At 38.7% G+C, this 17,570-nt stretch overlaps 1 protein-coding gene across 5 annotated transcripts in view; it reads left to right on the top strand.

Annotated features, from left to right (window-relative positions):
- ANO10 (anoctamin 10) overlaps positions 1-17,570 on the top strand; it is a 260,737-nt gene that overhangs the window by 47,653 nt on the left and 195,514 nt on the right. For all 5 annotated transcript variants that reach the window (XM_011968089.1, XM_011968085.1, XM_011968088.1 and 2 more), the window contains 3 exons: positions 1,941-2,123; positions 8,181-8,372; positions 14,280-14,408. In XM_011968089.1, coding sequence (XP_011823479.1) covers positions 1,941-2,123; positions 8,181-8,372; positions 14,280-14,408 — 504 coding nt within the window. The remainder of the gene's footprint in view (positions 1-1,940; positions 2,124-8,180; positions 8,373-14,279; positions 14,409-17,570) is intronic.

Below are 17,570 nucleotides of genomic sequence, written 5' to 3'. Positions count from 1 at the left end.
CTTTGTTGCACATTCTTGTCAGCATCTGGATTTTTTTGGGTCTTTTAATAATAGCTATTCTCGTTGGAGTAGGATGATATCTCATTGTAGCTTTGATTTTCATTTCCCTGATGATGAGTGGTGCTGAGCATTTTTTCATATACCTGTGGCTATGTATATGTCTTCTTTAGAGAAATGTGTATTCATGTCTTTTGCTTACTTTTTAATGGGATTATTTGTATTTTTGCTATTGTTTGAGTTCCTTGTATATTCTGGTATTCTAGGTATTAGTTCCTTATCAGATGCATAGTTTGCAGATCTTTTCTCCCATTCAACAATTGTCTCTTCACTGTGTTGTTTCCTTTGCTGTGCAGAAGCTTTTTTCTTTAATGTAGTCACAGTTGTCTATTTTTGGTTTTATTGCCTGTGCTTTTGAGGTCCTAGCCATAAAATCTTTGCTTAGACCAATGTCCTATAGTATTTCCCGTATGTTTTCTTCTAGTAGTTTTATAGTTTCAGGCTTTATGTTTAGATCTTTAATCCACTTTGAGTTGACTTTTGTCTGTGGTGATAGAGAGGGGTCTAGTTTCGTTCTTCTGCGTATGGATACCTGGTTTTCCCAGCACCATTTATTGAAGAGGGTATTTTTTTCTCCAGTATACATTTTTTTTTGAGATGGAGTCTCACTCTGTTGCCCAGGCTGGAGTGCAGTGATGCAATCTTGGCTCACTGCAGCCTCCAAGGTTCAGGAGTTTCTCGTGCCTCAGCCTCCCAAGTAGCTGGGATTACAGGCGTTCGCCACCACGCCCGGCTGATTTTTGTATTTTTAGTATAGACGGGGTTTCACCATGTCGGCCAGGCTGGTCTCAAACTTCCTTTTTTTATTTTTTCTTTGAGACAGGGCCTCGCTCTGCCGCCCAAGCTGGAGTGCAGTGGTGCAATCTCGGCTCACTGCAAGCTCTGCCTCCCAGGTTCATGCCATTCTTCTGCCTCAGCCTCCCAAGTAGCTGGGACTACAGGCGCCCGCCACCAAACCCGGCTAATTTTTTGTATTTTTAGTAGTAGAGATGGGGTTTCACTGTGTTAGCCAGGATGGTCTCAATCTCCTGACCTCATGATCCGCCCGCCTTGGCCTCCCAAAGTGCTGGGATTACAGGCGTGAGCCACCGTGCGGGGCCTCAAACTTTCAGTCTCAGGTGATCTGCCCGCCTTGGCCTCTCAAAGTACTGGGATTACAGGTATGAGCCACTGCACCCCGCCTCAATATACATTCTTAGTGCCTTTATAGAAAATCAGTTGACTGTAAATATGTGGATTAATTTTTTTTTCTGTTTTTTTGTAGCGAGGGGGTATGTATTAGTGGTATAATTTAAATTCTTTAAAAAAGAATTTAGTCAAACTGTTTTTTTCCGTAGTTGGCAACATCATTTAGATTTACATGTTGCAGTCAGGATGAAATGTTGAAGAACACAACTGCAAGTTAATTCATTTTTGTAATGATTCTTTTTTTAAAGTTTTAGAATTGACAAATAATTGTACATATTCATGAAGTACATGGTGATGTTTTCATACATAAAATGTATTGCAATCAGATCAGGGTAGTTAGCATATCCATCCTCTCAAACATTTTTTATTTCCTTGTATTGGGACTGTTTAATTGACCAGTTTGTTTCTTATTATAACATTATTTGTATTATAATCTTATTTATCTTTTAATCTTGGTCTTTCATGTGAAAAACCATAAATTGGGAACACCTAGCTTTTCTAATACTAGTTTTTATAACACAATAGTATGCTATTTATTGAAGATTCCATTTTATTTGTTGCATAACTGTATTTGTTATAAATGCCATAGTTTTATTAATTTATATATAATTTTTATATATTTATATATAATTTATATAAATGCTATATTTTATTAAGCTATATTCCCAAAATATGATCTGTGTGCTTCTCTTTAGAGCTTGGCCACTCTCCTGATTACCTCCCAGATCCTCAACCAAATTGTGGAATCTCTTCTTCCTTATTGGCTCCAAAGGAAGCATGGTGTGCGGGTGAAGAGGAAGATGCAGGCTTTAAAGACAGACACTGATGCTACATTATATGAACAGGTCATCCTGGAAAAAGAAATGGGAACTTATTTGGTAAGTTGGAATATTGCTGAATTAAACATTTACTGAAAGTGAATAGTAGCCATGCACCGAGTTCAACAAATGTTACACATTCATGATCTCCGATGTGGCTATTCTAGAAGTGCTTTCCAGTCAGTCTCCTCGTCATGAACCACTTTAAAGTGAAAAGGATAGAATTGTGTGTTGAAGCACTGCTGTCTGAAATCCAAAGTTATGCCTAATGACACCAAAGGGCAAATTTGGAGAATTACATGACTACTTTGCTTTGCGGAGAGCAGGGTAGAAATAGTTGCCCCAGAGACGACAGAACGGGAGAGATGGTCCCTGAAGAGGCAGCGGCATTGCTCACTCTTGACACTTCAAACTCATGGAAAATGATGGCCGCACAAGCAAAAGATAGAGGCCCATTGATGAACAATGGAATGCCAATCTGAAGATTGAATTTTAGTTTACGTTAGTCCTATTGTATAAATATAAAACAGTTCCTTTAAGACAGAGAGTTTCTGAATTATTTTTAGGAACTACAAGCAGATCATTAGAGATTTACACTTTTAATATTTGAAAGAAAGGTCTAGTTCATAAAATCTGACTATGTGTTCAACCAACTTTTATTGAGCTCTGACTACATTCACTGTTTCTATATTTCACATTTTTTAAGGCCATTGTTTCTTAACATCCTGCACCTTCCTTGTTGCTACAGTATTCCTTCTGGTGAAATACATCCTTCAGTGGGTCATTTACTAAAAGCCCGTTATTGTGAAACTTTCATAGTCTTGTTTTTCATCTTGAATGAGTTTATCTCCTGATTATTGAGTATCTTGACTGACTTTCATAATTTTTCTCATGTGCTTAGGAATTTTAGTTTGTATGTTCATGTTGAGTAGGACTTTGTCCTTTTCTCTCTGCTCACTTCTGCCTTATTTTTTGCAGTTGCCCCCACTGAGCCTCCAAGCCCCTCATCCAGAACCAAGTGTTTGTAGTCTAGAGCTCCCATCTTGTGGTGTTGATGAGGATTTTATAGATCTGGTCACAGAGCCAGTTGGTAGCATGCTGTTGGCATAGCTGTAGTTACCAGGCAGCAGTTGTGGCTTTTTTAAAGCCTCCTTTGAAGGGCAGGGAGCGTGGTCCCAACCCCTGGTTTTGCTCAGCAAGCCTGGTTCCAGTTACACTCCAGGGGAGAGGGTGCTCTTGGTTCTCCTCCTGATAGGATACAGATCCTAGCCCCTTCTATCATCGCTGTGTTTGAGGGAGATGATTCAAAGTATAAACACATAGTACACTTTGAACAGTAACATTGTTTATATTTATATATGAAGCATAGAGAAAAGACACACACCTACTCTCTCTCCAGAGAAAGAATTAAAGAGAAAGAACACGTGGGCATAAGTGTGGAGCTGTCCTTTCTGGATTGATTGAGTGCTAGCTTACTATGGGATAAAAGTTAAATTATATCATTTTACTGTAGGATAGAAGTTCCCATTATGTCAGGATCCTATCCTTGCCTGTGCTTGGGGGTGGTATTCTTGGCCACATTTATTTTCCTTTCTTCACTCTCTTATAGAAACTGCACCAGCAGTCTGTCCCCCTGTACTCTGTTCTCTCACTCCATCCCCCTCATCTTTGAAGGCCTCCTGTCACCGGCCATCACCTGGTACTCTTGTATCTCCTCCTTCTCCTTCTAACTGCTCCACCAAGTCAGCAACTTGCCTATTTTGAACTAAGCAAACTCTTCACATCTTCTGCTGTTTTTGTCCTGTCTTTCCCTCCCCTCACAGTTTTCTGCAATAATTCTCCATATTGTTGTCTCTAGTTTCCTACTTCTCTTTCTATAATCAATTAGAATCTGCTTTCAGCTCTTCTTTTTCTCCAAAATTGTTTGGGCAAACAACATTATCTCCTGAAGTACCCAAAACACAATTCATAATCTTCTCAAGATGGGTTTCTCCTGCTTTGCCCCTGACTCAATGAATGGTTTTTAGTATAGTCCTCATCTGAGCAATTCTAATTTATCTAAGAACTGTATGCCAGTGATGTGACACTGCCAAAATCTCAGATCTTACCTCTTTTGACATTTCAAGGTATCTGACAAAACCTTTATGAAGGAAGGTGAGGGAGGCATGTCAAAAAGAAGCGAATGAAGCTCTATATCATTAATCATTTGGTGACTAAATCAGAAAGAAGGTTCAAGACTTTGCCTTGCCAATTCAGAATATTTCCGTTATACACCACAGGCTCTCTGATGTGAAGTAAAGGAAATAATATATTGATTTCTCTCAGGTCCTGGGTCTGTGAGTGAACTCTAGGGTTTACAGTGCCACTCCTTTTTGGGCCTGCAGAGTTCTGCATGATCTGGCCATTTCCCACTCCTAATCTCTTACAGGTTTCTTTTTCATTATCTCCACTGGAGTGACATTGGATATTTGCCATTTCAGTTCTCTCCATGTATTTGGAGGTGGGGATACTTTTGGGTCACATTTATTCTGGATGATTGTTTCCTATGCATGAATCCTTTCTTCTGGGTTCATTTTTCTCCTAATTGAAATCAATGAATTTAGAATTGTATTTTCTGTAATCTCATCCTGACTGTTATGTATGAGTCTAAAATAATGTTACCAAGCTTTGGGAAAAAGCAATTTGGCTGAAACTTTAAAAACATTACTATAGGGACATGGATGCAGCTGGAAACCATCATTCTCAGCAAACTATCGCAAGAACAGAAAACCAAACACCGCATGTTCTCACTCATAGGTGGGAACCGAACAATGAGATCACTTGGACTCGGGAAGGGGAACATCACACACTGGGGCCTATCACAGGGAGGGGGGAGGGGGGAGGGATTGCACTGGGAGTTATACCTGATGTAAATGACGAGTTGATGGGTGCTGACGAGTTGATGGTTGCAGCACACCAACATGGCACAAGTATACATATGTAACAAACCTGCACGTTATGCACATGTACCCTAGAACTTAAAGTATAATTAAAAAAAAAATTACTATAAGAGTAATACTCACTATAGAAAACTTAGAAAATGCAGGATACAGTCAATATATAAAAAGAAATTATTTGTAATATTGCCACCTATGGTAATCCCCTGGGTCTCCTGACTGCTGCTTCACCAGCCCAGGACTAAGGCTGTGTTGCTTCCTAGATCTTCACTGTCCTCTGCTGTCCTTTTCCTGTGAACTGCCCACTCATATCCAACTGCATAGCTGAGTGAGGCTGAATTTTCATGATGACTGTTTCAAGTAGAACATCATATTGCTGCACAGTAAATGAACTGCCTTCTACTAAATGATACATTATAGAAGTTTGCAAAAAATGTAAAAAGTGCCAGTCTACATTAACATTTTTTGAAATGTAATTATTTTTCAAAAGACATTTATGTTAATCTGTTATTGTTTAAATGAATTAATGGAAGATCTTTAAAATTTCTCAGTTTTTTTTTTTTTTTTCTTGTGAGACAGGTTCTCACTTTGTCACCCAGGTTGGAGGGCAGTGGTGGCAATAGTGGCTCACTGCAACCTCAACCTCCCAGGCTCAAGCAATCCTTCTACCTCAGCCTCCTGAGTATCTGGGACTATAGGCATGCACCATCATGCCTGGCTTATTTTTGTATTTTTTGTAGAGATGGGCTCTCACTGTGTTGCCCAGGCTGATCCTGAACTCCTGGATTTAAGCAGTTCTCCCACCTTGGCCTCCCAAAGTGTTGGGATGAGCCACCATGCCTGGCCTAATTTCTCGGTTTTAATTAATAATATAGTAAGCATCAAAGCATCAACTAGATAAACTCACATAAACAAAATGTCTTTTTTTTTGAGACAGAGTCTCGCTCTGTCGCCCAGTGGCGCGATCTCGACTCACTGTACCTGGGTACAGTGTACTCAGTATGCTCCCGAGTACCTGGGACTACAGGTGCCTGCCACGCCCAGCTAATTTGTTGTAGTTTTTAGTAGAGACAGGGTTTCACCATGTTAGCCAGGATGGTCTCAATCTCCTGACCTTGTTATCCGCCCGCCTCGGCCTCCCAAAGTGCTGGGATTACAGGCGTGAGCCACTGTGCCTGGCCAAACAGAATGTCTTTAATGTCCTCAATAATTTTTAAGAGTTTAGGACTCTTAAGACCAAAAAAGCTTGAAAATTACAGCTCTAGAGCAACCTCCTTGCCGTTTTTCAAGGAATTGGCTTTTGTAAATCTATTGTTTGGTCTTACTTCTCATAAGATTTGAGTTAAATGATTTTGGAAGTATACCACCATTGCACCCCATCAGGAGGCATTGACGTCTGGTTGCCCATTTTGTGGGGTCAGCTTGTTTGATCATTTGGTTGGCTTGGTAAAAGGCAGACTGCACAGGTGGTTTTTTTTTTCTTCATTTTATAATGAATAAATTATCTGTGGGTCAATACTTTTGAGTCTTTCCTTTTCCTTTTTATAAATAGTATCTCTTTAAAAATACAATTTCTAATTGTTTGTTGCTGGCATATGGGAATGCTGTTAACTTTTATATCTTTTACCCACAATTTTGCTGAACTCTCCTGTTATTTCCAAAATATTTTCTATAGATTTTGTTGGATTTTCTATATAGGCAGTAATTTGAGCTATAAATAATGACCATTTTCTTTCTTCCTTCAGTCTTTACCCTTTTTGTTATCTACTAGGCTTACTAGTATGTTCAATATAACTTGAATAGAAGTAATTATTACAGGAATCTTTATCTTATTTCTGATTTTTTTATTCTTCTCACCATTGTGTGTTATGTTTGTTCTGTGTTTTTAGTAAATAACATTTTATCAGTTTAAAACTTCTCAGCTGAGTGTTGATAGCATGGTCCAACAAAAAGAGAGAATAGGGTAGATTGTGTCTTGGTTAATATATTCTTAGTGTGTGTATGTGTTTTCTTTGTTAAATTTTCATTTTTTTCCTTCTTGCTGTTGGATTATGTCCTTGGTTTGCTAAATTTATTGGCTCAAAAGCAGTCAGAAGTGTAAAAGGTACTGATACAATGTGAATGTGTACCTATCATCACTCAGAATCGCCTGGAGAGATGGACACACGGAGTGTGGGGAAACAGAGTGTGGGGAAACACAGAGTGTGGAGCACACTGCTGTGTTTGGAAAGGACTCCCTGGGTGCTATACACTAATAACTCCAAGAAGGCCTTTGCATGATTTCCAGAGGCTTCCCAATAGCACACCTGAGAAAAACTGCCTGCACATCTCTGCATAGGCTTGATCTTTACAGCCTGAAACAGTACAATTTTGAATGCTGAGCATAGGGTATCAGGATTTCTTAAGACCGAATGTGGTAAAAATGGCTTGATTGCTAAGATTTTTACTCTTTCCCAACTCTTGATTTCTTCATCCTTCAGAGAAAGAGATTGATGCAATGTCACTGGGTATTTTTAAGAACCATAACTAGATGCTGCAACACAACACAAGAACATACTATCTACAGCCAAAGACAACCAACCAAATTATTTAGAAACTGCTCACCTTTGAATCCCAAGCCGAGCATTTAACCTGCCAGTTCTGAGGTTTATGTGTATAGTGGTACTTTCTGGTGAACCTCGAAAATAGCCAGTGAGACTCAGAATCTGTGGGTTCATACTTGATTCAGATATCCAGAACATCTGGAAGAAGCACCTTTTGCCATTCCCAATACCCTATTGTTGTGTTTGAGATTTTCTATTTAGTAAAATATAAAATAAGAAACACTGACTGGAAGTGGACTCTGACTTACACTAACACTGAACCTAATATGCTTATCTTAGTGAAAGACTGGTTCAGAGATGCAATAATAATAATGTTTATTAATTTTAAAACATTAATGCTTATGTTGCTGTAAAATATTGTGATGAACATTTTCTTAAACTGAAATTATTATTGCATGTGTGTGGGATGATCATGAAGCCTGAGGGTGTCAGAAGTTGGAGAAACACTGGTGTGTGGTGGGGAAACTCTTTGAGGTTTTTTGGAATAGTTAGAGGCCACGGCTTTGAAGAGTATTGCAAAAGGATATTCATTCCTATTATATGATATTAAAATAATGCATGCTTGTTTATATTTTCAGGGCACCTTTGATGATTACTTGGAATTATTCCTGCAGTTTGGTTATGTGAGCCTTTTCTCCTGTGTTTACCCATTAGCAGCTGCCTTTGCTGTGTTAAATAACTTCACTGAAGTCAATTCAGATGCCTTAAAAATGTGCAGGGTCTTCAAACGTCCGTTCTCAGAACCTTCAGCCAGTATTGGTGTGTGGCAGGTAATTGTTTGAGAAAATAATTATTCCTTTAAAAAATAAAAATATGAGGTGTTCTGACAGGGAGAAAAAATTAAAAAAGTAAGCCCTACAGAGAGATTTGGGAAAACTGAGTTTGTTTGTTTTGTTACAAACTAGCTGTGTGGCCTTAGATAACGATTAACTTTGTCTAGCTTCACTTTTCTTGTTTTTAAAATTGGGGGTTAGGCGAGATAAATATAATTTCTAAGACCCCTTTTAGATGTGAAACTCTGACTATCTTCTGGGAAAGTAGCCAGCTGAGACTTCATCTCAGCCAGTATTAATGAGACCCTCCCTGCTACAGTGTCAGTGGAAGCCACATGGGGAGCCTAGACTTCTGCTCCTATCTGGCAGTAATAGACTCCTTTTTTAGTTTCTGCTAGTCTAGTTTTCTAGTCCTGGGGTGGTCTCAGAGGAAGCCTAGTGGAATATAAGGAGTTTCCACCACAACCCTGCACAGTGGAGGCCACATGGGAACATATATGAGGCACCTGTCCTTCTCTCCCTGAAGGAAGAATCTGTAGAGGTCTGGTGGGAAGCCAGAGCACCCATCCTTGTCCAGCAATAATGAAGAATCCCCGCTGGGTGCCAGTAGTTTCTACAGGGGGAACCTGGACTTCTACCTCTACCTGATAGTAATAAGGCGTTATCCCCTCTTCCCTTGCTGGAATGGTGTCAGAGAAATCAACTAAAACAGAAGGTTTAAATAAGATTTAGAATCTTATCTCTCCTAACATGTCCAGGTTTCTATTTAAAAAATCACTGATCAGACTGGGTGTGGTGGCTCACACCTGTAATCGCAGCATTTTGGGAGGTTGAGGCAGGCGGATCACCTGAGGTTAGGAGTTTGAGACCAGCCTGGCCAACATGGTGAAACCCCGTCTCTACTAAAAATAAAAAAATTAGCCAGGCATGCTGCTGGGTGCCTGTAATCCCAGCTACTCAGGAGGCTGAGGCAGAAGAATCACTTGAACCCGAGAAGAAGAGGTTGCAGTGAGCTGAGACCGCACCATTGCACTCCAGCTTGGGTGACAGAGCGACACTCCATCTCAAAAAAAAAAAGAAAAAGAAAAAGAAAAATCACTCATCATAGAAAGAACCAGGAAGAAATCAAGCTTAATGAGAAAAGACAGTCAGCAGATGCCACTACCCAGATGACACAGGTTAGAAATATTGGACAGAGATTTTAAAACAGCCTTATATAAAAGTTTCAATGAGTAATTATGACCATATCTGAAACAAATGAAAAAACAGACCCCTTTTAGATGTGGATGTCTCAGCAAAGAGATGGAAGATATAAAGGAGAATCGCACTGATATTTTAGAAGTGACAAATACCATAACTGAAATAAAAAGCACACTGAATGAGTGCAACAGCAGAATGGAAGGGACAGAGGAAATAATCAGAAACTGGAAAATAGAATAAAAGAAATTATCAGCTGAGTGCTGTGGCTCACGCCTGTAATCCCAGCACTTTGGGAGGCCAAAGCAGGCAGATCACGAGGTCAGGAGTTCAAGTCCAGCCTGGCCAACATGGTGAAACCCCATCTCTACTAAAAATACAAAAAATTAGCTGGGCCTGGTGGTGGGCACTTATATCCCAGATACTTGGGAGGCTGAGGCAGGAGAATCGCTTAAACCTGGGAGGCAGAGGTTGAAGTGAGCTGGATCGCACCACTGCACTCCAGCCCGAGCAACAGTGCGAGACTCCATCTCAAAAAAAAATTAGCTGGGCATGGTAGCGGGCACTTATAATCCCAGCTACTTGGGAGGCTGAGGCAGGAGAATCACTTAAACCTAGGAGGCAGAGGTTGAAGTGAGCTGGATCGCACCACTGCACTCCAGCCCAAGCAACAGTGAGAGACTCCGTCTCAAAAATAAAAAGAGGGAAATTATCCAGTCTGAACAACAGAGAGAAAATATTCTGTAAGAACAAACATAACCTCAGGGACCTCTGTGGGTATAAAAAAGAGCTCACATTCATGTCACCGAAGTTACAGAAGGAGAGAAGGAGGAGGGAGGGGCCCAAAAAGTACTTGAGTAAATAATGGCTAATAACTTTTTAAATGCGGCAAGAGACCCAAAACTGCAGAGTTAGGAAGCATTGTGAACCGCAAACAAGATAAAACAAAGAAATCCTTGCCAACACACATCATAAACACTTGAAAGCTAAAGACAGCATTTCAAGAGCATCAAAAGAGAAATAACATCTCACCTATAGGGGAAAAACAATCAGAATGACAGCCAATTTCTTATTGGAAACCATGGAGGCCAAAAGAAAGTGGCAAAATATTTTTCAGGTCCTTTAAGTGTTGTCAATATAGAATCCTGGCTGGGTGCAGTGGCTCACGCCTGTAATCCCAGCTCTTTGGGAGACTGAGGCAGGTGGATCACCTGAGGTCAGAAGTTTGAGACCAGCCTGACCAACATGGTGAAACCTCATCTCTACCAAAAATACAAAAATTAGCTGGCTGTGGTTGCGGGTGCCTGTAATCCCAGCTACTTGAGAGGCCGAGGCAGGAGAATTGCTTGAACCTGGAAGGCGGAAGTTGCAGTGAGCCGTAGGTTGCAGTGAGCTGGGATTACACCATTGCACTCCAGCCTGGATGACAAGAGCAAAACTCCATCTCAAAAAATAAAAAAAGTATGTGTGATTGATATATATATATATATATGTGTGTGTGTGTGTGTGTGTGTATGTGTATATATATATATCTCCCCAGAGATAATATTTTTCAGAAATGAAGGAAAAAGCAAGACACTTTCAGATGAGAGCGAACTAAGAGAATTTGTTGCCAGTAGACCTAGCCTAAGAGAATAGCTATAGGAAGTTCTCTTAACTAAGGAATTATAAAGGAAGAAATCTGGGAACCTGAGGAAGAAAAAACATGGTAACCAAAAATATTAGTAAACAAAATAGACTTTTCTTCTCTTATTGAGTTTTCTATGTTATGTTTGATGGTTGAAGCAAAACTTATAATACTGTCCAATGATTCTAAATATATGTAGAAAAAAATGTTTTATTTATTTTTTGTAGACATGGGCTCCCACTGTATTGACCAGGTTGGTCTTAAACTTCTGGCCTCAAATGATCCTACCACCTTGGCCTTCCAAAGTGCTAGGATTACAGGCATGAGCCACTACACCCAGCCTATGTAGACAAGATACACTGTCTGATTCTTTCCCCTGTGTCAAGACAAGTATATTATAAATAAAGGATGGTAGAGGGAGGTAAGGTTTCTGTGCTTCACTGAAACTGATAAATGATGACACAAGTAGAATGTGGTAAGTTATGGATATGTAATACCTAGAGCAACCACTGAAAACATTACACAAAAGGTATACTGAAGAACATTATAGATAAACCAAAATGGAATTCTAAACAATGTTCAAGTAAACCACAGTAAGACAGGAAAAAGAAAGCAGAGAAATGAAAAACAGGGAACAAACAGAAAACAAGGAAATGACCAGCTGTACATCCTAACATATCAATAAATACATTACTTGTAAATGGTCAGACAACAATTGAAGACAGAGATTGGGAGAGTGGATTAAAACACATGACTGAAGTATATGCTGTCTTTAAGAATCTCAAGTCAAATATGATTTAGGTGGGTTGAAAGTAAAAGAATAGAAAAAGATGTATATGGAAATATTAAAAGAAAGAAGGAATGACTATATTAGTGTCAGATAAAGTAGACATCTGAGCAAAAATTGCCAAAGAGGACCATTCTATGATAAAAGTGTCAAATTACCAGGAAGACATAGCAATCTTAAATGTATATGTACCAAAGAACAGAGTTTCAAAATATGTGGGGGAAAAAAAACTTGAACTGAAAGGAGAAATATTAGTAGATGACCAGGAGAAATGAATGGATATGTTCATACAAAGACTGCACAGGAATGTTCATAGCAACTTTATTCACAGTAACCCCAAACTGGAAACAACCCAACTTGCCACCAGTAGGCAAACGGATAACAAAAATTTTGACATATTTATAAAATGGAACCCTGCTCAGTAAAAAAGAAATGAAATAGTGATACATAAAACATGGATCAATCACTGAATCATTATGCTGCTTGAAAGAAGCAGACACAAAAGAATGTATACTGTATGGTTTCAGTTATATCTGATTTTTGGAATATGCAAACAAATCTATCTTGACAAAAAGCAGATCATATTTTGCTTGGACCCAGGTGTAAAGAGAGGGCTGAATTGCAAGGGTCATGAGGAATCTTTTGGGGTAAATGGAAATGTCCTGTGTCTTGTTTGTGGTGCTGGTGGTTTCACAGGTAAATACACCTATCAAAATGTGATGAAGTATATACTTTAAATGCATGCAGTTTATTGTTTGTAAATTATAACTCAATATAGGTGATTTTTTAAAAACCTGAAAGTTTAGTTACAAACATACTGCAAGTTCAGGAAGCCAGGCACTGTCATATGCTGCTGGTGGAAGCATGAGCTGGTCAACCCATGCGGTGCAGCTTCGTATTATCTATCAAAATTACAAATGGATGTCCCCTTTGACTCAGCCATTTCACTTTCCAGAATTTAGCCTCTTTCCACATTTGTTAAATGATGTTCTTATAAGATCACCAATTGTAGCATTGTTTGCAATAGCAACTAAATGCCCACCAGTAAGAAAATGGTTACATAAATTCTGATAACGTCCGTGTAATAAAATGCTGAAGCAGATGTGGCAAAGAAGGAGGGAGCTCTTTTAGTATTGACACAGAAAGTCCCTCAAGACACTTTAAATGACCAAAGCAAGGGACCTGACAAGGAATAGGAAAGAGTGTATATGTTCAAGTTTGCTTGTTTTGCATAAAAGTGTCTGGAAGAATACATAAGAAACTGCAAATAGTGGTTATCTTCTAGGGGGAATGGGAGCTGGGAAGTGGAAGAAAAGGGGAGAAGGGAACAAGACACTCTTCACTATGTACTTAGAATTTTTGATTTTTAAGCTATGTGAATATAATCAAAAGTAAGTAAATAGAAATTTTAAACTAAAGACAGTCTTAGATTTCGTATGAAGAAAACTGGAAAAATAATCAGACTACACAAAAGATTTCTAAATTGTAAGATGGCAGAAGTTCTTCATGGGACAAGATGTATTCATATTAAGTTTGGATTCAGTCATCTTTTGTTTTGCTTCTTTTAAAATTAATGTTTCTAATAGTACGTGTGTTTCTTGGAACTAGTGGGTAAATTATTAAGTAGTGATCACCATATGCTTTATATTAAAGAGAAAAAGAGCAATGGTCACAACATTTCTCCATCCATCCTTTGCAGTATGCACCAAAGTCTCCTTCAGGGGATGCTGGACCAGTTTGTCTAGTATGTCTCAGTGGGGCCTAGCATCTATATTTTTCTAAAGTTCTACATTTGATTTGCTAAATGATGCTAGGAAAGGATCACCATTTATCACTGGTGCCTTGATTGTAAAGCTGGTTATAGCTGAGTCAGATGTGGTGTGTGATGTCAAAGTAAAAGGATGGTTTCACAACATAAGTTCTGTTTGAAATGTTACCTGTTTTTTAATGTGAAACATTTTTCCCTGGCAGCCCTACTTTAGATTCCCCTTAGATGTGAGTAGAGTAACTTTAACAGTATTCCCAATTCAGGTCCAGGGCTGCCTCCAATTAGGAAGATAGAACATACTGCTTTGGGATATTCATGCCAAAAGTGTCTAAAATACTGCCTAACAGTATGGCTTTTTTCAGCTAAAAAAAATCATACCATGACAGAGAAAAAAGTTTAAAATGTACTTGGAATGTTTAGAACTAGGGTAAGACATTTTCCTTGATTTTTAGATAATATGAAAAAGGATGAGGAAATATGGAAGCAGTCATTGCAATTTTTAATTTCCGTTCTTTTTTCTTTTAGTTGGCTTTTGAAACGATGAGTGTTATATCTGTGGTCACTAACTGTGCTCTGATTGGAATGTCACCACAAGTGAATGCAATCTTTCCAGAGTCAAAAGCAGACCTCATTTTGATTGTAGTGGCAGTGGAGGTAAGTAAAGATTTAAACTTCTTTTAAGCAGCATCCATATCACATTTCTCTATTCCAAAGCAGTGCTGTCTTGGGCTGTCCATGGCTGACAATTGAGCAATATGGATTTACTGGTAAGAAAGCAAAAACGGTTCAAGTAATAGAAGACATGAGGATCAGGCTTTGTATTTATGGTTATTGCCCAAGTATGAAAAACTGTCACCCTAATGCAAACAGGAAGTGACATTTCCACTATTGTGCTGGTCTACCCAGTGCTAAGTAGGTAAATCCTATTTGAGGGTCAGGCACCATGGCTCATGTTTGTAATCCCAGCACCCAGGCCAAGACAGAATGACATGAGGCCAGGAGTTCAAGACTGGACAACATCATAAGACCCTGTCTTCACAAAAAATTTAAAAATTACCTGATGTAATTTGGTACCTGATGTGTTGGTTCATTCTTGTATTCCTAGCTATTTGGGAGGCTGAGGCAGGAGGATTGATTGAGCCCTAGAGTTCACAGTTATAGTGAGCTTTGATGGCACCACTGCACTCCAGCCTGGTCAACAGAGCGAGACACTGTCGCTTAAAAAAAAAAATCCTATTCAAAATCAAATTCTATACATTTAATATGTATTTTTAGTCTATTTTAGAGAAAAGATAGTTCTACTTTCTTAAGCAAATAAATCCTAAGAAATGCTTTTTGATAATGACTTAAGTCTCATTTGCTACAGGTGTGAAATTCATTGTGAAACACTCTCAAACTTCAAAATGTAATTGGTAGGACGATACATAATTTCACATGCAAAGCACAAGTAGGCTGTCTGTGCTCTTTTTAGGTTTTTCTTTTATCATGTTTCAGAATATGGATCACTGTAACATCTTGGAAATTAAGCACTAACCAAATGTAAATGGAATAATTTGTAGGAATTTTTTTTGTTGCTTGTAATTATAGTTGTCAAGAATATTGTGACCACCTTTCATTTTTAGATATTTTAAAAACAGAACAGTTATGGAACTCTATAAAAGCAGAACTTAGGAGGATTCTGAATGGTGTTTCATATACTTAAGGCCTTAGGACTCAGGGCTGACCAGAGGAAAGGAAATCATGAACTTGCACATTTCCAGTGTTGGCTAAAGAAATATATTCTGCTTTGCTCTTTTTTGCTCTTATTGTATTTGGTAGGAATCTGTGTTCATGATAGATGCTATATGTGGAATATGCATTTTGGAGAATGATTTTAGACAGCAGTGAGTGGGAGGGAAAAGAGAATGGCCCTGACAGATACAAGTAGGTCTATTTTGAATTTTGTAAGTTGAATAGAATTTTGGAGAGCTATTTGCAAGGCTGATTTATGACCTGTGGAAGTGAGAAAACAAGACAGAGTTACCTTTGACAGGGAGAGACCAGTTGGCTGGGCTTGTAGTGCGCCTTCCTGATTTAGAATATGGCACTTAACTTCACAGATCTAAAAATTTGTCTTTGCCAGTACACTCAGAGTTAATTAAAGGCTTTTGGGACTGACTGAGACTTAAAACTCATGAAACTTACAAGGGATTGACCAGAAATCCAGGTGGTTAATTTACAATAAAAAGATACTTTACCAATACCGTAACAGTGGATGTTCCAGTGAAGGTAGATTGGTTATTAGAAGATTTCTTGGTAAATTTAGAACAAGAGCAGGAGTAGTGTAATATCTTAAAAGGTGTAGAAAACCTGAAAACCATCCCTGCTTCCACACAGAGCAGAGCTCTCTCATGAACCAGCTCTTGGTGTCCATCGCTAGCTTCTGAGCAATGCTGGATGAGCTCATTATAGTCCACTTCTTGATTTTTGCCCTCACTTTCTCTAGATTCCTGGCTGACTCAGTATATTACCATTGATTAGCCTACTGTTTTCTTTTGTATTTAGAGATACCTTAATCACATATTGAGGGCCTGGTTCTTCTTACTTAATTCGGGAGACTTGCTGGCCTATAATACTGTTGTGCAGGTGGCTAGTCTCACGTGTTACAGGATGGTTTTGCTAGTCTAATCCCCACGGATTCACTTAATCTGCACATTCTAGGGATACTTGGCTGTTACCCTCTAGGTTCTAACCATTATGCCTCCTCTTATTTATTTATTGTCTCTTCACATTGTGTAAAAACAGCTGTTTTTTTTTTTACCTTTATTTTTTTTATTATTTTTTTTTTACATTTTTTAAAAATTATTATTATTATTATACTTTGAGTTCCAGGGTACATGTGCATAATGTGCAGGTTTGTTACATATGTATACTTGTGCCATGTTGGTGTGCTGCAACCATCAACTCGTCAGCACCCATCAACTCGTCATTTACATCAGGTATAACTCCCAATGCAATCCCTCCCCCCTCCCCCCTCCCCATGATAGGCCCCAGTGTGTGATGTTCCCCTTCCCAATTGTCATTGTCTAAACTGGCAAAGTAAGAAGCATCAAGGAAGGCTCGGAAGAAGCCAGGAAGCATCAAGGAAGGCTCCCTCCAGGTTTTAGGGGGATCCTATTCCTGCCAACATCTTGATTTTGGACTTCTAGCCTCCAGACTGTGAGACAATACAGTCCTGCTGTTTTAAGCCATCTATAATAGTTTGTAATAATTTTGTTCTTTGTTTCTCTTCTGTTCTAATAACTTTTGTTAGCCGATTTTTAAAGGGTCAGTCTGCTAGCAACAAATTCTCTTTAATTTTTTTCTCATCTGAGAACTTTTTTTCTCTTTCATTCTTAAGTATAGTTTTGCTGGACATAGAATTCATGGATGATGATCTTTTTCTTTCAGCACATGAAAAACATTTTGGTACTTCCTTCTAGTCTCCATGGTTTCGGATGAGAAATATATCATTCTAATTGGTGTTTGCCTGTAGTTAATGGGTCCTTTTCTCTCTGGCTGCTTTCAAGATTTTTTCCCCTGTATCTTTAATTTTTGAAAGCTTAATCATAATGGGTCTTAGTGTAGCTTCTTGGGGGTTTATTCCGTTTGGGGGATGCTCAGCTTCTTAGATCTGTGAGTTTTTGTCTTTAACCAAATTAAGGAACTTTATAGCCATTATTTCTTCAAGTACTCTTTCAGCCCCACTCTCTCCCTTCTCCTGGGATTTTGATATGAATCTTGGGTCTTTTGTATTTTCCCACAGGTCCCTAAGGCTCTGTTCAATTTTTGTCAGTC

The sequence above is a fragment of the Mandrillus leucophaeus genome, unplaced genomic scaffold (genome assembly GCF_000951045.1).
Source record: "Mandrillus leucophaeus isolate KB7577 unplaced genomic scaffold, Mleu.le_1.0 Scaffold829, whole genome shotgun sequence".
NCBI classification, from domain to species: domain Eukaryota; kingdom Metazoa; phylum Chordata; class Mammalia; order Primates; family Cercopithecidae; genus Mandrillus; species Mandrillus leucophaeus.
The sequence above is the reverse complement of the archived record's forward strand: the minus strand, read 5'-3'. Positions and strand labels throughout refer to the sequence as shown.